Source organism: Pseudophryne corroboree, chromosome 8 (assembly GCF_028390025.1).
Source record: "Pseudophryne corroboree isolate aPseCor3 chromosome 8, aPseCor3.hap2, whole genome shotgun sequence".
NCBI classification, from domain to species: domain Eukaryota; kingdom Metazoa; phylum Chordata; class Amphibia; order Anura; family Myobatrachidae; genus Pseudophryne; species Pseudophryne corroboree.
The window spans coordinates 306,726,202-306,747,862 of NC_086451.1; the positions used below are offsets into that span (position 1 = coordinate 306,726,202).

Genomic DNA, 21,661 nt, shown 5'->3' on the forward strand with positions numbered 1-21,661 from the left:
ATGGCCCCGCCCCTTTTCCGGCGGACTTCTCCCGCTTTTTCTGGAATTCTGGCAGGGGTATTTTTACACCTATATAGCCTTCCTGACTATATATGGTGTAGATTTGCCAGCCAAGGTGTCTTATATTGCCCTCAGGGCGCCCCCCCCCAGCGCCCTGCACCCATCAGTGACCGGAGTGTGAGGTGTGCATGAGGAGCAATGGCGCACAGCTGCAGTGCTGTGCGCTACCTTGTTGAAGACTGAAGTCTTCTGCCGCCGATTTTCCGGAACACTTCTTGCTTCTGGCTCTGTAAGGGGGGCGGCGGCGCGGCTCCGGGAACGAACACCAAGGTCGGGTCCTGCGGTCGATCCCTCTGGAGCTAATGGTGTCCAGTAGCCTAAGAAGCCCAAACTACCACCAGTTAGGTAGGTTCGCTTCTTCTCCCCTTAGTCCCTCGCTGCAGTGAGTCTGTTGCCAGCAGATCTCACTGTAAAATAAAAAACCTAAAATATACTTTCTTTCTAGGAGCTCAGGAGAGCCCCTAGTGTGCATCCAGCTCAGCCGGGCACAAGATTCTAACTGAAGTCTGGAGGAGGGTCATAGTGGGAGGAGCCAGTGCACACCAGTAGTCTAAAGCTTTCTTTATAGTTGTGCCCAGTCTCCTGCAGAGCCGCTATTCCCCATGGTCCTTACGGAGTCCCAGCATCCACTTAGGACGTCAGAGAAACAATATAACCAACCCAAATCTAACTCTCTCTGTATATGTTATATCTACCCCACCTACAGCTAACATGGTTTTGCCCATTAGTGTGCTTTTTTGGTTTGCTAACAATCCTGATTAACCCCCATATTATACACTTATAGGCAAATGATGCAGATTAAAGATTAAAACAACACTTACGTGGGGTCCGGCATTCCACCCGAATCAGCTGGTCCCCTGATGCCTGATGCTGTCCTTGCTCCTAGCGAAGCATGCATTTCTATACAGGCAGAATGCTGTGGCTGAGGGACAGAGTAGAACATCGCTGGCTGACATCAGGGGTTCCCGTGGAGATGGGTGGAATGCCGGAGCCTACAGTAGTTCAGGAATATACTCAATTAATGTTTAAATGAACAGCACCGAAAACATTTTTAGATTTGAGTGGACCTATCCTTAAATAGTACTCTGTCACCTACACAAGACTGCAGGACCATCTTAACGTATGGGCACACTGGGCAGTTGCCTAGGGCCCCACGATTCAAATGACCTTCGAGCATTGGCGGGCTGGGCTGGAGGCATCTGGCCCTCGGGCTGGTGCATCCGGAGCTTCTTGGAAAGCAGGTAGAGAATGGACCTTGGACACCCTGATTGTGAATTACAAAAAGAGTTTACCTGCATTCTCTACCTGTTTCCAGCCTACAGCCAGATAGTCAATAGCTGTCAGAGTGCTGATTGGTGTATGGCTGGAGACATCCACCAATCAGAGTGCTAATAGTCATTCATTGTATTGAAGTATATGGAGAGATGGCACATGTGAATGGGTGGTTAGAGCCACAGTGCATTGCTTTGCTCAGGGCCTACAAAAAGATGGTCCTGCAAGACTGCACATGAAACAACATATAGAACAGACCATGCATTGCTCTTTGTATAAAGTAATTAGCGTGTTTCTAATTAGTGCTAGATGCCCACCTTTAATAATATTTTTTTAATTTTAGGTATTTATTTTATTTTCAAAATAAAGGTCCCCATACATCCGTGACATATTGCTGCAATGTCCCGATCCCTAGGTCGGGAATCAGGAATATTAAACATGTTTAAAAATCTCAAATTTCTTTTCGAGACCAAGGGGGTAATTGTGAGTTGATCGCAGCAGCAAGTTTGTTAGCAATTGGGCAAAACCATGTGCACTGCAGGGGTGGCAGATATAACATTTGCAGAGAGAGTTAGATTTGGGTGGGTTATTTTGTTTCTGTGCAGGGTAAATACTGGCTGCTTTATTTTTACACTGCAATCTAGATTCCAGTTTGAATACACCCCACCCAAATCTAACTCTCTCTGCACGTTATATCTGCCCCTCCTGCAGTGCACATGGTTTTGCCAAACTGCTAACAAAATTGCTGCTGCGATCAACTCAGAATTTGGCACCAAAACCGGTCAAGATCAGCAAATCTGGGATTTTTAAAATGAAGAATTTCCCCGATTCTCCGATGGATCGGTGATCATTGATAGCCGAATATCGATGATTCTGGCGGGTTTGGGAAGAGGGAGTTTAGATGTATGGGGGCCTTTAGATCTATTGACAACAGCCATACAAACGGTATACATACAGGTAAACAGATCGCTATGCTTAACACTATTTGATATAAACACACCTCACGTAGCTATAAAATAAACTATTCCTGACTGTGGATCATGTTAGTGTTATCTGAACAAAAATGAAATAGCTGTATCTTGCTAATTCTAATTTAATTACACTCTATGTAGTAAGTGTGTAGTGAACTAATATTATAGAAAATAGAAAATTAACAAACCCAGGCCTGAAACAGTAGTACAAGCATACATTATATTCCAAAGTTATTGCATTCACCTTCAGAAATTGTGGAGTGACAAGACGGACTGTAGCTACAAGACATATATGTTCTTCACTGGCTGACCGGAATGCCCTTGCAACGGCTGACTCAAAGCCATTATATGAAGATGTAGGCACTGTAATAAAAAGCGATAGTGCCCACATCAGCAAATGCTAAGATTAGATTTTTTTACCGATCAGAACACAAAGATTTTTCTGTCAGCAATTCAGGTGCACACATATAGCATGATCTTATCACAATGCTACAAAACTGTACTTACACACATAAAACAAATAGAACCAATTACTTAAACCAGTAACTTTGGGCAAATCATTTTCCTCCATATAAAAGTGCTATATATACTGTATGTATGTTTATATACAGTTCAGTCTGACACCAGGATATACAGTATACTGGCCCTCATTCCGAGTTGATCGCTCGCTAGCTACTTTTAGCAGCCGTGCAAACGCATAGTCACCGCCCACGGGGGAGTGTATTTTTGCTTTGCAAGTTGCGTACGCCTGTGCAGCCGAGCTGGCCGAAAAAGTTTTTTGCAGTTTCTGAGTAGCTCTGGACTTACTCAGCCCTTGCGATCACTTCAGTCATTTTGGTCCCGGAATTGACGTCAGACACCCGCCCTGCAAACACTTGGACACGCCTGCGTTTTTCCAAACACTTTCTGAAAACGGTCAGTTGCCACCCACAAACGCCCTCTTCCTGTCAATCTCCTTGCGATCGGCTGTGCAAATGGATTCTTTGTTAAATTTATCGCCCAGCAACGATCCGCTTTCTACCCGTACGACGCGCCTGGGCATTGCGGTGCATACGCATGCGCAGTAGTAACCTGTTCACTGCACTGCGAAAAACAGCAGCGAGCGAACAACTCGGAATGACCCCCATTAGCCTTAAGCCTTACGTGATCCTAAAACACCACTAAAAATACAATGCTAGTGACTCCAACATAAAAACTAATCTTGAGACTGTCCCAAATACATACATTTAAATGTCTCTATATTTAAACATTTATCTAGATACTGATACTGTATTAACAGATGAGTTCTTATGAGTTATTATTTCCCCCTCTGTATGATTACTGACATGAAGTCAACCTTCCATAGCAAAAAAAAAAGTTTATAAAAATGAATAGTGGAGGTCAGAGCCGTAACTAGCCATTTGGTGCTTCCCATCCCCCTCCCCCTATATTTAAAATTGGGACAATGCACAACAAAGGTGCGTGCAAAAAATATAGGGGCATGGCTTCATGGGGAAGGGGCATGGTCACAAAATAAAACCAATTCATATTACACCACACAGTAGTCTCCATTATTTAAATTACTCCACACCATAGTGCCACTTACACATATTACACCAGTTAGAGCTCCTTATACTATTATACTTATAATATTATCATGCCAGACAGAGCCCCCTTTTACACACTGTGCCAGACAGAGCCACCTCTTACACATTATGCCAGGTAGAGCCCCCTTTTACACATTACGCCCGACAGAGCCCCCTTTTACACATTGTGCTAGACAAAGCTCCCTTTTACACATGACGCCAAAGCCCCCTTTTACACATTACGCTAACCAGTGCCCCCTTATACACATTACGCCAGGTAGAGTCCCCTTTAACACATTACGCCAGATAAAGTCCACTTTTACACATTACGCCAGACCGAGCCCTCTTTTACACATTATGCCAGGTAAAGCCCCCCTTTTACACATTACGCCAGGTAGAGTGACCTTTTTACACATTATGCCAAAGCCCCCTTTTACACATTATGCTAGATAGAGCCCCCTTTTACACATAACGGCAGGTAGAGTCCCCTTTTTACACATTACGGCAGGTAGAGTCCCTTTTTACACATTACGCAGGCAGAGTCCCCTTTTACACAGCCAGGGAAGGAGACAGAGAGAGATGGATAGAGAGAGAAAAAAAGAGTGCGTGTGACTGAGGCCTCTAGTCCTTCCCGCCCTACGCTGCAAATCTTCGCAGAACAGGGCACTGGGTGTGGGCTGGGGGCGGGCATGGAGAGATGTCATCTCTCCAAGAAGGAGGGGGGGCAGAGGAGGGGGAGCAGGGAGGCGGGTGTTGCCAGTGGTCCTGCGTCCACAGTGCATATGTGCTGTGTGCCAGGCACCACTGGTACACCGCTAGTTATGGCCCTGGTGGTAGCAACCGATCAGATTATTAGCTATCATTTCTCTACTGCATTCTAGAAAATGAGAGATTCTGATTGGTTGCAAATTGCAATGGGCAACATCGCAACTCACTGTGCGCAGTATACTCATATTAGGGTTCAGACATTGATGGCTTACTGCAATATTGGTGTTACCATGACATCAATGTCATTTGAAAAAGAAATTTGCTACAAAACATCAATGTTTGTGGACAGGCCGTAGCCAGAACTTTGTGGGCCCCATAATAACATTTTGAATGGTCTCCTGTCACAATGCTACTAGAGGACAACTCTCTGCAGCAGTTGTTAATGTTATATTAGTGCCCTAGTTCATTTTCTGTATCATTTTCTGTACCATAGTAGTGCCCTAGTTCACATTATGTCACATTGTAGGGCTGCTAGTACACATTAAGACATACAGTGTCCCCAGTTCATATTATACCACATTATAGTGCCTCCAGTTCATATTATGCCACAATATAGTGCCTTCCTCCACTTTACTGTATATTGTGCCACATTACAGTGCCCCAGTTCGTGCCAGAAGGGACTGTTTGGCGGAACTGCAGAAAAGATGAATGAGGACATATCTATACATTTCCAAAACTGTGTTATACTTGGATTTCTATGTGGACTTCTGGGATTTCTATGTATGGATTTCTTGAATTAACAGTGGTATGGATGTATTTTGATTACCCAACTGTTGGGTCATCAAATCTATATCAGAGAAATCAACCCTGTAAGGGATAAGGCTTAAAGTAATGGAAAAAAAATAAAAACAGAGCACCTGACACTATCGTGCTCTTAGAACAAGATATCTGTCAAATTAGCACAATAGTAGAATTAGTCACAATGACTTTAGAAATAGTGAAATTAGTCATAATTACAATGTTCAGCAGTCAATTAATGCAGTAAATATGTATGGATATTACAGGAGCTCATTATCCTTCCAACAAAAGGTTGATTGCAAGCATACAGAGCTTAACATTTTGCAAAAGGTTAACAAGCTGTTGTCATCCATTTTACTTACAGCAATTATGTTCACACGTAGGTGGCGTTAACCCCTTATACAGTGATGAGTCACTGTCATTTATTTGCTTTCTCAGTTCTACGCTTAAAATTCTCCTGTGAGGTTTTTATGTAGTTTATCCTGATTATTCCTCCACTGCCATCTCTATTTCCTTTGCCCAGGCACTAGTATTTTGCCTGGCAACTTATTAGCCGGCTGTATCTTAATGCTGCATCATGCCCGACCACCTACTTTTACTATCATCACTTACACATTCCCTACCCCATGATGACTGGTGCTGGTGATATTTTCCATCCTAGCTGGCCAAGTAATTTATGGGTTGGGTGGTAATGTAGATTTTAATAGCAGTGATGCACTACTGTATCAGCATGCCTTTTATAGAGAACTCTCTATCTGAACCAGAAAAGTAAACAAAAGGTTAAGTATCACTCTTTTCATTTCTCCAACATTTCAGATTTATAGTGTCGGCCAAGAATAATAATATTAATAGTGAGAAATAAACCTGAAAATGTACACATCACTTACATGTTGCATACATGAGTCCATTGGAATTTCTAATTTGTAAGGAATCTCAATGTTTCTATAACTCAGTTGGAAGAACAGCCCAGTATAAGTTCTGGGTCATTCATTTTGAGCTTTAGGATTCTCTATTGATCATGGAGTAGAGATTGTTTCCTTTTATTCCTTCTGTGACAATTCTTGTGGGTTTTCTAGTGCTTAAGAAGGCTGCATCTCTCTCTGTCCACCTAAGGCTTCTAACTTGAAGAGTCACAAGTATTCTTGTGGAGCAGCAATTTCACCCATTCGAATGTAATGTGCCCTTATTTGTTCAAGTTGCCCTCAGATTTCTAATATAATTTTTTGCTGTTTGCAAGGCTACTTATACAAAAGCATCAAACACAGGTTGAATAGAACTTTAAGAGGAGAGTTGTCTCCAATACTTAGCTCTTATATCATATTTTCTACAACAGTAGAAACAGCCTCTAATCATGAACACGTTTACACAAACCTCAATTTTCATTCATATGATGCTCATCACTGGAATAGGCAAAATAGTGGATGTTGTTAAAGTAACACAATCAACAATCTGATTTCAAATTCTTTTGGATAATTTTTCAAGACACTGTCAGTAGGCTACTTGTCTGCCATCAAATAAAAAAAATAAAGCAACTGATCAAATCAGCTATTGATTCCCTGGTGCCTTCCTTAACTAAGCCTCCCAACACCAACAGCTGGTTTTGAACCCTCACAATTTTCCAATCTGATGCTGTTGCTTTTGAAGATCCTATTTTATTTTAGCTACATCTTTCCTCATTAGAGTCTATAAGGTCTTTTTCAGCATTTTTCTGGAATATCCACCTAACTTGAATTGGCAGCCTCTGTTCAAAGAAAAATTTTGGAAATAAAATCTCTTTTCCTGTGATAGCATCATTTGAATGTATCTTTTTTAAAGATCTGTCAAAGATGTGAGTTGCTAAGGCCTAATATAAATGTCATGATCTGCAGTTTGTGAATCACTTATAAATGAAAACTGACCAACATAATACATGTGGCATGACAAATCACTGCTACATAGTAAAACATAGAGGTTGAGCTCTGTTTCATGTCAGCCTGTTCAGCATCAGCTCTGGTCCTCTGAGAGCGGTGGGTAAAATGATAGCGCTCTAGCTCCTAGAGAGTTTCAGTCCAGTGCCACAGAAACAAGTGTAAAAAACTGTTGCCCCAACTCTAATAAACAAATTATGATATGCCCAAAAGTAGCAATTTATATTGCCATCTGAAAAATAATAATGCTTACCTATCATATTCATCTGTTTTTAGGACGTAATCCAAAGACCCAGCACAAAGTGAAATAAGCTCTGGTGAGTACAGCCAGGAAACAGCCAGGTAGCCAATCCGGCCACCTCACATCCCATGCAGTTTGAGTTTTTAGCCATCAAATTGCTTGATAGCAAGTCTGAAAGTTTGGCTCTGAAAATTGCATGCCATGTACTGTAAGGTGGTGTCACAATGACAAACCATGTACAGAGCCACTAGTTAGTAGATTTATCCCGTGTAGCCACTTTTCCTTTTTAACACTTTCATTCTCTAATATAAGCACTTTAACTTTCCCTTAAATGCTGTGTTAACAAGTAGATAATTTAGTGATGGCCAATATGTATGTCACATATATTTTCAAGGGATATGTCTTATTTCTCCAGTTGTTATGGGGACACAAATATTAGGGGGGAAGGGAGGGGGGGGGGACAGATTTAGTTTTATTTTTATATTTAAAAGTCTCACTGGTTTTGAATCTTTTCATCAAAAATTATTTCATTAAAATTATTCTGCTTTTTTTTTCATAATTTTTTTCCATCTTCTATTATAATTTTTAATGTCATTCTCTCTGTTCTTTTGTTTGTTTTCTTTTCTTGTCCTGTGTGTGTGTGTCGATGTTACCTCATTATATAACTAAGTCGGGTGGTCTTCAGTTTGCCGGCAGTCGGGGTCCTGGCGCACAGTATACCGGCGCCGGAATCCCGACAGCCGGCATACCGACACCGTTTCTCCCTCTTGGAGTTCCACGACCCACCTGGAGGGAGAATAGATAGCGTGGTGCTCATTTTCGCTCGCCACGCTGTCGATATGCCGGCGGTCGGGATTCCGGTGCCGGTATGCTGTGCGTCGGGACCCCGACAGCCGGCATACCATACTACACCCAACTAAGTCATACCACATCACTCCCTTTTCTTCTTAGCCTCGTTTTTCTCCAATTCTTTTTCTTTTCCTTTGCCAGAGATTAGCATTTTGCCTGGCAATCTACTGTTATTGGCCCACTGAGGCTTTATGCTGCTCCATCACTGACCACTCTGCCTGCCATCACTAACATGCCCTTCTCCTGATGTCAGTTACACAGCGGTCACTCTCAGCTACCCAGGTGACTGACAGTTGGGCAGTTCTGTGAGCCGCAGCAGTAACCGCTGCACAAGTGCACCCAAATATGCTGGCCCACAAGATGCTGGCACTAAACCACAACATACTGTATTGGCGGGCGCTAACAGATACATGCATGGGACTATAAAAATAAAAAATAGAAACAGGCTCACTGAATAGTAATGTTAGCCCATAAAATACTGGCACTGATCCACAAGGTATAGTTAATACAGAAGTTATTTGGGCTCCTGTTGTAAGTATATGTGCGCTGAATGTACCTGTAAACAGGAATAAACAGACACACACAAAATGGCACCTGATAATGGTACTAAATTACAAGTTACTAGTCCACCACCCATCAAACACAGTGGTAGCCCACACAATACTGCTACTAACAAATAAGATACTAGCCCCCAACACAGAGACATTTGGCCACATAATACTGTCAGTAAAACACAAGATGAAGACGCTGGCTCCCACACAATTCATGTCATTTCCACAGAGCCGGCCATAGGTATAGGCAAACTAGGCAATTGCCTTGGGCATTTGATATGCCTAGGGGCATCAGCAGCTTCTGCAAATTAAAATGATATGCGGCATGCCTATATTCTGTGTGTAGCATTTCATATGCAGATACAGCCACAGTCTCACACAGTATATAGGCATGCAGCATATAATTTTTATCAGCAGAAGCTGCTTGTGCATCCTAGCCACATAGCAATGCAATGCTTTGTTAAAGCAGATTATTTATCTTATATAATACCCTTTATGAGGTCTAAGAACACTGTACGCTAACTACGTATGAAGTACCGTAAGGGTACGCACGTTGCGTAACAATCGCTTAGCCGTGGTCGAGACGCTCAAGCGTTACGTTCGCTCACGGCCAAGAGATCACTGGCAGGCACGCTATTGGCTGCCGACTACCGTAGTGATTCGCTATAGCGATGCGACCGCTCGAGACCACGAGGAGATCACCAGCGGCGCATACACTCACAATGTAAAACCTTTATATCTAAACCATAAACAGTGTATTATGCAGTAAACCCTTTGTGTAGTGATATGGTGTAAATGCAACACAGTATAACCTTACTAGCTTAAAAGCAGTTTGAGCGTCACCGACGCTCTGAGAATACTTAACTCTATAAGAAATACACAGATACCTGGGCTTAGGGTCCAACGCCTAATATATATATATTTTGAATGATATACTTGCAAAAGAATTAATACAAATACAAATCATACACTACAATATAACATAGACTAACTAACCAGGTAACTACACAGTAAATACAATACAATTAAGTTTAAGAGAAAAATGAGAGAAAGAGAAGAGAGAGAAAGATATGGCCCATAATAACAAGAGAGAAACAGTATGATTACGGAGAAAAACTTACGCACAAAGGAAACGATCGCATGCGCCTCTGGACATCCAGCTCCCGATTTTCAGCAATGATAACCGTTGAAGAGTGAGCGCTGGATGTGATCGGCCTTTCTATTTATGCCCCACACACAATGCAATTCAATGGTCCCTACAATCTCATTGTTCATTGGACACAGGAATTCCTCCTCGCATTATAACAAAAGGTCATAGGTTGATTCATACAGGTGGGCTGTGACTATTTCCAACAGCTCAGGTGGGAGGGAAACTGGGTTTCCCGCCGCATGGGTAATAAAGTGCAAATAAAGTAAATGTTCATAAACTTCTTATGTCCATAACTATTCGCACGAGCGATTGATCTGCTTCAAACCAACACCGGAATATTTCTAATTAAATATTCTTCCGATGGATACTAAACACCACTGTATTACTCCTGTCTGACCCTTCGTATCAAACAAAGAGGGATTTCTCTGTTCATGAACATTCTATATTAACCAAACTTTCAGAATCTATCAAAGGGACCATGATCTACAAAATACATTATATAGTGAAAATATGTAACGATTGAGTCGCACGCTACGATCACATAAACTCTACCGTAAATACGCATACCGTGCGCCTGCGGGTGCCCGCGACTGTGAGTATGCGCACGTACGGGAGAGCGTACGCATGCGCAGCACGGACCTGTGTGAGGTGCAAATATGGTAGTGTGCATAGAGATATTTTTCTGACTTTGACAGCTTGGATACAGATTTAGATTTGACACATCTGTATCCAAGCAGAGACAGAGGTCACAGTGTTAGTGGCAGTGTGAGTGCTGTGTGCATGTGAGTGGGTTGGTTGTGCAGTAGTGTTCGAAATATGTGTAAGGAGCATTATGTGTGTCATGTAAAAATGCATTAATAATGTGAAACATATGTGTAAGGGGCACTATGTATGTCATTATGTGTATAAGGGCATTAATAATAAGAATTTACTTACCGATAATTCTATTTCTCGTAGTCCGTAGTGGATGCTGGGAACTCCGTAAGGACCATGGGGAATAGCGGCTCCGCAGGAGACTGGGCACAAAAGTAAAGCTTTAGGACTACCTGGTGTGCACTGGCTCCTCCCCCTATGACCCTCCTCCAAGCCTCAGTTAGGATACTGTGCCCGGACGAGCGTACACAATAAGGAAGGATTTATGAATCCTGGGTAAGACTCATACCAGCCACACCAATCACACCGTACAACCTGTGATCTGAACCCAGTTAACAGCATGATAACAGAGGAGCCCCTGGATAGATGGCTCACAACAACAATAACCCGATTTAGTTAACAATAACTATGTACAGGTATTGCAGACAATCCGCACTTGGGATGGGCGCCCAGCATCCACTACGGACTACGAGAAATAGAATTATCGGTAAGTAAATTCTTATTTTCTCTGACGTCCTAGTGGATGCTGGGAACTCCGTAAGGACCATGGGGATTATACCAAAGCTCCCAAACGGGCGGGAGAGTGCGGATGACTTTGCAGCACCGAATGAGAGAACTCCAGGTCCTCCTCAGCCAGGGTATCAAATTTGTAGAATTTAGCAAACGTATTTGCCCCTGACCAAATAGCTGTTCGGCAAAGTTGTAAAGCCGAGACCCCTCGGGCAGCCGCCCAAGATGAGCCCACCTTCCTTGTGGAATGGGCTTTTACAGATTTTGGCTGTGGCAGGCCTGCCACAGAATGTGCAAGCTGAATTGTATTACAAATCCAACGAGCAATAGTCTGCTTAGAAGCAGGAGCACCCAGCTTGTTGGGTGCATACAGGATAAACAGCGAGTCAGATTTTCTGACTCCAGCCGTCCTGGAAACATATATTTTCAGGGCCCTGACTATGTCCAACAACTTGGAGTCCTCCAAGTCACTAGTAGCCGCAGGTACCACAATAGGTTGGTCCAGATGAAACGCTGAAACCACCTTAGGGAGAAAATGAGGACGAGTCCTCAATTCCGCCCTGTCTGAATGGAAGATCAGATAAGGGCTTTTACAGGATAAAGCCGCCAATTCTGACACGCGCCTGGCCTAGGCCAGGGCCAACAGCATGACCACTTTCCATGTGAGATATTTTAACTCCACAGATTCAAGTGGTTCAAACCATTGTGACTTTAGGAACCCCAAAACTACATTGAGATCCCAAGGTGCCACTGGAGGCACAAAAGGAGGCTGTATATGCAGTACCCCTTTTACAAACGTCTGAACTTCAGGAACTGAAGCTAGTTCTTTCTGGAAGAAAATTGACAGGGCCGAAATTTGAACCTTAATGGACCCCAATTTTAGGCCCATAGACATTCCTGTTTGCAGGAAATGCAGGAATCGACCTAGTTGAAATTCCTCCATCGGGGCCTTACTGGCCTCGCACCACGCAACATATTTTCGCCTAATGCGGTGATAATGCTTTGCGGTTACATCCTTCCTGGCTTTGATCAGGGTAGGGATGACTTCATCCGGAATGCCTTTTTCCTTCAGGATCCGGCGTTCAACCGCCCTGCCGTCAAACGCAGCCACGGTAAGTCTTGGAATAGATAGGGTCCTTGATGGAGCAGGTCCCTTCTTAGAGGTAGAGGCCACGGGTCCTCCGTGAGCATCTCTTGAAGTTCCGGGTACCAAGTCCTTCTTGGCCAATCCGGAGCCACGAGTATAGTTCTTACTCCCCTCCGTCTTATAATTCTCAATACTTTTGGTAAGAGAGGAAGAGGAGGGAACCCATACACTGACTGGTACACCCACGGTGTTACCAGAGCGTCCACAGCTATTGCCTGAGGGTCCCTTGACCTGGCGCAATACCTGTCCAATTTTTTTGTTTAGGCGGGACGCCATCATGTCCACCTTTGGTTTTTCCCAACGGTTTACAATCATGTGGAAGACTTCTGCTGAGGAAGTCTGTTTCCCAGTTGTCCACTCCCGGAATGAACACTGCTGACAATGCTATCACATGATTTTCCGCCCAGCGAAAAATCCTTGCAGCTTCTCTACGTGGGCGACTGCCGTGATGTTGTCCGACTGGATCAGCACCGGCAGACCTTGAAGTAGAGGTCTTGCTTGGCTTAGGGCATTGTAAATGACCCTTAGCTCCAAGATATTTATGTGAAGTGATGTCTCCAGGCTTGACCACAAGCCCTGGAAATTTCTTCCCTGTGTGACTGCTCCCCAGCCTCGCAGGCTGGCATCCGTGGTCACCAGGACCCAGTCCTGAATGCCGAATCTGAGCCCTCTAGAAGATGAGCACTCTGCAACCACCACAGGAGAGACACCCTTGTCTTTGGTGACAGGGTTATCCGCTGATGCATCTGAAGATGCGATCCGGACCACTTTTCCAGCAGGTCCCACTGGAAAGTTCTTGCGTGGAATCTGCCGAATGGAATTGCTTCGTAGGAAGCCACCATTTTTCCCAGGACCCTTGTGCACTGCTGCACTGACACTTGGCCTGGTTTTAGGAGGTTTCTGACTAGTTCGGATAACTCCCTGGCTTTCTCCTCCTGGAGAAACACCTTTTTCTGGACTGTGTCCAGGATCATCCTTAGGAATAGAAGACGTGTCGTCGGGATCAGCTGCGATTTTGGAATATTAAGAATCCAACCGTGCTGCCGCAACACTACTTGAGATAGTGCTACCCCGACTACCAACCGTTCCCTGGATCTTGCCCTTATCCGGAGATCGTCCAAGTAAGGGATAATTAAAACTCCCTTCCTTCGAAGGAGTATCATCATTTCGGCCATTTCTTTGGTAAAGACCCGGGGTGCCGTGGACAAACCAAATGGCAGCGTCTGAAACTGATAGTGACAGTTCTGTACCACAAACCTGAGGTACCCTTGGTGAGAAGGGTAAATTGGGACATGGAGATAAGCATCCTTGATGTCCAGAGACACCATATAATCCCCTTCTTCCAGGTTTGCCATCACCGCTCTGAGTGACTCCATCTTGAATTTGAACCTTTGTATGTAAGTGTTCAAGGATTTCAGATTTAAATTAGGTCTCACCGAGCCGTCCGGCTTCGGTACCACAAACAGCGTGGAATAATACCCCTTTCCCTGTTGTAGGAGGGGTACCTTGATTATCACCTGCTGGGAATACAGCTTGTGAATGGCTTCCCATACCGCCTCCCTGTCGGAGGGAGACGTCGGTAAAGCAGACTTTAGGAAAACGGCGAAGGGGAGACGTCTCGAATTCCAATTTGTACCCCTGAGATACCACCTGAAGGATCCAGGGGTCCCCTGTGAGTGAGCCCACTGCACGCTGAAATTTTTGAGACGGGCCCCCACCGTGCCTGAGTCCGCTTGTAAAGCCCCAGCGTCATGCTGAGGACTTGGCAGAAAACGGGAGAGGGCTTCTGTTCCTGGGAACTGGCTGTTTGCTGCAGCCTTTTTCCTCTCCCTCTGCCACGGGGCAGAAATGAGGAGCCTTTTGCCCGCTTGCCCTTATGGGGCCCAAAGGACTGCGCCTGATAATACGGCGTCTTCTTATGTTGAGAGGCTACCTGGGGTAAAAATGTGGATTTTCCAGCCGTTGCCGTGGCCACCAGGTCTGTTAGACCTACCCCAAATAACTCCTCCCTTTTATAAGGCGATACTTCCATATGCCTTTTGGAATCAGCATCACCTGACCACTGTCTTGTCCATAACCCTCTTCTGGCAGAAATGGACAGCGCACTTACTCTTGATGCCAGTCGGCAAATATCCCTCTGTGCATCACGCATATATAGAAATGCATCTTTTAAATGCTCTATAGTCAGTAATATACTGTCCCTATCTAGGGTATCAATATTGTCAGTCAGGGAATCCGACTAAGCCACCCCAGCACTGCACATCCAGGCTGAGGCGATTGTAGGTCGCAGTATCACACCCGTGTGAGTGTATATACATTTTAGGATATTTTACTGCTTTCTGTCAGCAGGTTCCTTAAGGGCGGCCGTATCCGGGGACGGTAGTGCCACCTGTTTAGACAAGCGTGTGAGCGCTTTATTCACCCTAGGGGGTGTTTCCCAACGTGCCCTATCCTCTGGCGGGAAGGGGTATGATGCTAATAACTTTTTAGGAATTAACAGTTTTTATCGGGGGAAACCCACGCATCATCACACACTTCATTTAATTCCTCAGATGCAGGAAAAACTACAGGCAGTTTTTTCTCACCCAACATAATACCCTTTTTAGTGGTACTGGTATTATCAGAAATGTGTAAAAACATTTTCCATAGCCTCAATCATGTAACGTGTGGCCCTACTGGAAGTCACATTCGTCTCTTAATCGTCGACACTGGAGTCAGTATCCGTGTCGGCGTCTGTATCTGCCATCTGCGGTAACGGGCGTTTTAGAGCCCCTGATGGCTTTTGAGACACCTGGACAGGCACAGGCTGAGTCGCCGGCTGTCTCATGTCATCAATCTTTTGTAAAGAGCTGACTCACATAATTCCTTCCATAAGCTCATCCACTCAGATGTCGACTCCCTAGGGGGTGACATCTCTGTTACAGGCAATTGCTCCGCCTCCACCTCATTTTCCTCCTCATACATGTCGACACAACGTACCGACACACAGCACACACACAGGGAATGCTCTGATAGAGGACAGGACCCCACTAGCCCTTTGGGGAGACAGAGGGAGAGTATGCCAGCACACACCAGAGCGCTATATATATATATATATATATATACAGGGATAACCTTATATAAGTGTTTTTCCCCTTATAGCTGCTGTATTGTTATACTGCGCCTAATTAGTGCCCCCCTCTCTTTTTTAACCCCTTTCTGTAGTGTAGTAACTGCAGGGGAGAGCCAGGGAGCTTCCCTCCAACGGAGCTGTGAGAGAAAATGGCGCCAGTGTGCTGAGGAGATAGGCTCCGCCCCCTTCTCGGCGGCCTTTTCTCCCGTTTTTCTGTGGAATCTGGCAGGGGTTAAAATTCATCCATATAGCCCTGGGGGCTATATGTGATGTATTTTCGCCAGCCAAGGTGTTTTTATTGCTGCTCAGGGCGCCCCCCCCTAGCGCCCTGCACCCTCAGTGACCGAAGTGTGAAGTGTGCTGAGGAGCAATGGCGCACAGCTGCAGTGCTGTGCGCTACCTTGGTGAAGACAGGATGTCTTCTGCCGCCGATTTTCCGGACCTCTTCTTGCTTCTGGCTCTGTAAGGGGGCCGGCGGCGCGGCTCTGGGACCGAGCTCCGAGGCTGGGCCTGTGTTCGGTCCCTCTGGAGCTAATGGTGTCCAGTAGCCTAAGAATCCCAATCCACTCTGCACGCAGGTGAGTTCGCTTCTTCTCCCCTTAGTCCCTCGATGCAGTGAGCCTGTTGCCAGCAGGTCTCACTGAAAATAAAAAACCTAAAACTAAACTTTCACTAAGAAGCTCAGGAGAGCCCCTAGTGTGCACCCTTCTCGGCTGGGCACAAAAATCTAACTGAGGCTTGGAGGAGGGTCATAGGGGGAGGAGCCAGTGCACACCAGGTAGTCCTAAAGCTTTACTTTTGTGCCCAGTCTCCTGCGGAGCCGCTATTCCCCATGGTCCTTACGGAGTTCCCAGCATCCACTAGGACGTCAGAGAAAATGTGCGGCATATGTGTAACAGGGTAGTACTGTATGTGTGTCATTATGTGTATAGGGGCACTAATAATGTGCAGCAAATGTGTAGGGGGCACTATGTGTGTCATTATGTGTATAAGGGCATTAATAATGTGCGGCATATGTGTAACAGGGTAGTACTGTATGTGTGTCATTATGTGTATAGGGGCACTAATAATGTGCAGCAAATGTGTAGGGGGCACTACGTGTGTCATTATGTGTATAAGGGCATTAATAATGTGCGGCATATGTGTAAGGGACATTATGTGTAAAAGGGCATTAATAAAGGTTGTCATAATGTGTAAGGCGCATTATGTTTATAAGGACATTAATAATGTGTCTCATATGCGTAAGGGGCATTACTGTGTGGAATTATGTGTATAAATGCATTACTAATGTGTGGCATTATGTGTATAAGGTGCTCTACTATGTGGCGTTGCGTATAGAAAGGGCACTACTGTGTCGTCTAATGTGAATAAAGAGCAATAGGGTGTGGTGTAATGTGAATAAGGAGCAATTCAGTGTGATGTAATGTGAATAAGGGGCTCTACTGTGAGGAGTAACGTTTAAGGTAAAGTGGTACTACTGTGGGATGTAATATGAATTATGGACACTATCGCATGATCAAATGTGAATAAAGTTGCAGTACTATGTGGCGTAATTGGAATTGGGGTTACTATTGTGTGGCCATGCCCCTTGCCAGCAAAAACACACCCCTTTATGGGCTGTGCGCCAAATGTGCGAACTGTTCCTATTTCAAATATAGGGGGTACAAACACCAAAATAAGGACTGCTATGGGTGAGGGGTGATGGTGCTGGGAAAGAGGTGCAAGGTCAGAGGCGGAACCAGCGGTTGTGCTAGGGGGCACCAGCCAAAATCTTGCCTAGGGCATCATATTGGTTAGGGCCGGCTCTGCATTTCCACCACACTAGTGCTGGGCCATATATTACAGACAGTAGCACACATGATGAAAGCACTGCCCTATAAGATACACAGGCACTCAACTACAAGGTCCTGGCACTGGCCCACAATATATAGGCATGCTGCATAGAATTTTAATCAGCATTAGCTGCTTGTGCGTCCTATTCACATATCAATGTGGCTTAGATGCATTTAAACAGAAAAAGATGCACATAAATACGCTCAGCGCTACCGAGTGCTAGAAGGGCTGTTTAACGTGACTGCAGCAAGGATGTAGGAGGACACATCTGTACATAATGAATTCAGGTTATATGTTACGTCCTACTAATACGTACAGTAGTCAGTCATACATGTCACAGGCTACCATTGTCTGGTGTCACTTAGGACTGCACCAGAATCTCTTTCCAATGCTGTCTTACCAATCAGGTCCTTAGGCTGTTGCCGTCATTGTTTAACATTGCCATAGTATTTATTTTAAAAAAGTAATAAAATAGTACTCACCGTGTGTAAAAAACTTAAAATCTACAACAAATTTCACATATTCATAAGTGGGAGGTTCATTTGGATCTAGACTTCCTCTTGCTAAGTGACAACAGAACTCCACTTGCTTTTCATCTGCGAAAGGGAAGAAAACAGCAATAATAAATGCATTAATCTGGGCTTGAAACATAACTACATATTTATCAAGATAAGAAGTATTACTTTTTTCATATGTTTACAATAAAATTAAATTTTTGGGCATATTATGAACTCTCACACCTCTTCATTGTCACTGGGAAAGCACATCCATTCTATACAAAAGATATATTGAACCTCATTTAAACTGCTAAGCACTTGCGCACCAAAAGTATATGGAGTAACAAATGGGATGTAGTTATGTGATTGGCGGTAGTTATGTGACCGGCAGTTCACAATGGGACCCGGTCTGAAGATCGACATTGTCTAGGTCGACAATGTTTAGGTCGACCACCATAGGTCGACAGTTACTAGGTCGACAGGGTTGGAAGGTCGACAGGGTTTCTTGGTCGACATGTGCAAGGTCGACAGGTCAAAAGGTCGACATGAGTTTTTCACTTTTTTTCTTTTCTTTTTTTTACTTTTTCATACTTAATGATCCACGTGGACTACGATTGGGACGGTAATCTGTGCTGAGCGAAGCGGTAGCCGGGCGAGGCACCTTGCCCGAAGCATGGCGAGCGAAGCGAGCCATGCGAGGGGACACGGCGCACTAATTGGGGTTCCCGGTCACTCTACGAAGAAAACGACACAACCCCCCCCCCTCCCAAAACCTCATATCGACCTTTTGACCTGTCGGCCTAGCACATGTCGACCTAGAAACCCTGTCGACCTTCCAACCCTGTCGACCTAGTGACTGTCGACCTATAGTGGTCGACCTAAACACTGTCGACCTAGACACTGTCGATCTAATGATCCACACCCGTTCACAATACCTCCTCCATCATCCTGCCCCCTTAGAATCCCGACAGTCGGCATGCCAACTAGCAGGGACTATTCCCACTCGTGGGTGTCGCTCGCCACCGAGCCCACAAAGGACTTGTTGGGCACGCCCCCTCCTCCCGATGCCGGGATCACGGTGTTAGTATGGTGACCGCCGGTCACACATAACCAACCCGTGACAAACACACAATAAAAAGCATGTTTGTGTACATGTTGAGTAACAGTAGTACTTGCACAAGACGTACAAGCATAAATACTTAATGATAGTGATGCAGCTTGTCCGTGTCATTAAGTCAGATAATTGTATTTTGTCAAAGAATAATAAGAAAGAACTTTCATCCTTTCTTACAACCACATTGCCATGTTTAAAATAATAAAATAAGATGTATCTAATTAACTGTGTTTCAAAACGAAAATAATCTTTTTATTCCTTTTAGGAATGTTATGTTGACAGTGGTCATTTTTCATTTTATATTAAATAGTATTATTGTAATTGATTTGTGAGGTGGCATCCACAATACCAGACAGTGGGGGAAACAAGACATTCTGTGCATAAATCAGGGACATAGAATGAAGACAGAATACACAGCAACACGAAACAGAGGGTAAAGAGGGCCCTCCTTGTGGTAGAGCAGACAATGAAGTGGGAACAGTGGCCAGTTGGGACAAGCAGAGCAAATATGGTGCAGATTGTAAAAGCAGCAAAGGACAACTGAAGGTTTGATTTTAACTTGATAGTAATTTAATTCCAAGGACAGTGGCTCATCAGGGCACATGGCCACATATTTTTGCAATATGGGTGGTTAGGATAGGGTTAACATTTACTCATGTGTTGTGTGACTGTAAATAAGTGGAATGTGATTGGTGGTTTAGGTGGGGTGCTTTTATTCTTGTTCTGTTATCTAAGGGTGGAACTTCCTGTCCTGAGGCTCACCCTTACCCTTGATTTGTTTTTTCTTTCTCTTACCATGGCCTTACAGAGTTTCTGCCTTGTTTATTGTATTTGTCAGTATGAACATATGCTTTTGGGTTGATTTAGTCATGTTAAACAGGTGTGGCCCCATTAGTTTGGTGGTAGCTGATGACCCCTCATCCGTGTGGGTCAACCATAAGTCGTATCTAAAGGAGGGTGGTTCTAGGGAGGGTGGTTCTAAGGGAGGGTGGGTCACCAGCGAACATTGTGTTGGTTATTTATAGTTTTTCATCCGTTCTTTATTTGCCATAGTACTACCCTCCTTCCTACATAAAATTGTTGTTGTTTTTTTACGACACTATGTTTCTTTATTTATGATTATTTGGTGCTATTTAATATGTCATTATTAGTATTAAATGTGGTGTTACATGGACATGTCTGGTAGTGAGTCACAGGCTGTTAGGGAGTTTTCGTGCACTAGTGTGAGTGGTATATGCTGGAGTAGAAACGTAGGCTTTTAGACAGCATATTTAGAGTAATAGGTTGGAGGAGATGGTGTGGTAGGGAAATAATAGCTTGTTATCAGACAAGAGACAAAAAGTAGGATAGAAGCAGATCTAAGAGGGTGTGAATGGAAGTATATTGAGGTCAGGTTTGTGATTCTATGGGGGAGACGTACAGTACTAAGCCTTGGAGAGTGATAAAATAGGGAGAGGTAAAGTAACAGCAACAGAGTAACAGAGGTAAAGTAACAGCTCCTATCATATTACAGGCTGTGTTTTAAAAATGAGTTAGGAGCCGACTGCTTGGTACTTTATCTATCTCCATTTCATCACTCTCCGAGGCTTAGTACATCTGCTGTTGAGGGATTTGTAATTAAGAATGAATAATCTGTAACCTGGTGGATTTGGGGAGACAGAGTAGGGACTACATTTAGAATACCTTTCCTGCCTTTACTTCTCAAAGTATGACGCTGGCAAATGCAACAGATTATCAGGAAAGGAGTGCAACTATTTATCTAGAACTTTTTGCAACATTATAATGTTCTAGAAATCACTCTTTGTTAATGGCTCTCCGGTGCAAAGATATCATTAATATAAAATACCACATATTCAGTAAATCATACATGACCATCTAACAGGAGTCTTACGTACTGTTGAAAAATTCTTCAGTGATTGGTTCCGACATGAGTATGTGTGGTGCCAGCAACTTGTACACCTCAGCATGTTCCCGCTCCGGCAGGAAATTCAATATATTTTGGTCCACCAAATCTGACTGGTACAAAAGAATGCTTTGTCATGTTCAGCAAGATGACAGCTTTATATGTAACTCTTTTGTTATACTGACAGCAATATTACATTATACAGTGGTTGAAAAATCCTTATACTTGCATTTTGCTTGCACAGCTGTAAGGGGTGGTCTTCAGTATGCCGGCTGTCGGGATCCCGGCGCCGGGATCCCGACAGCCGGCATACCGACACTTATTCTCCCTCGTGGGGGTCCACGACCCCCCTGGAGGGAGAATAAAATAGTGTGGCGCGCCACCGTGCCCGTAGCGTGGCGAGCGCAGCGAGCCCGCAAGGGGCTCATTTGCGCTCACCACACTGTCGGTAAGCCGGCGGTCGGGCTCCCGGCGCCGGTATGCTGGGCGCCGGGAGCCCGACCGCCGGCATATCGTAGTGAACCCGCTGTAAGCAATGAAGCAGACGAGTGGTGTCACACGAGAGCTTTTCACACAGCAGACAATAAGCGATGGTAAAAA

The 21,661-nt window shown here is 44.4% G+C and overlaps 1 protein-coding gene across 2 annotated transcripts in view; it reads right to left on the reverse strand.

The window, feature by feature from the left end:
• The window catches only part of PASD1 (PAS domain containing repressor 1), a 252,224-nt gene that overhangs the window by 70,625 nt on the left and 159,938 nt on the right, over positions 1 to 21,661 (reverse strand). For both annotated transcript variants that reach the window (XM_063937369.1, XM_063937368.1), the window contains exons 7-9: positions 21,054 to 21,174; positions 18,030 to 18,143; positions 2,548 to 2,666 (exon numbers count right to left, since the gene is read on the reverse strand). In XM_063937369.1, coding sequence (XP_063793439.1) covers positions 2,548 to 2,666; positions 18,030 to 18,143; positions 21,054 to 21,174 — 354 coding nt within the window. The remainder of the gene's footprint in view (positions 1 to 2,547; positions 2,667 to 18,029; positions 18,144 to 21,053; positions 21,175 to 21,661) is intronic.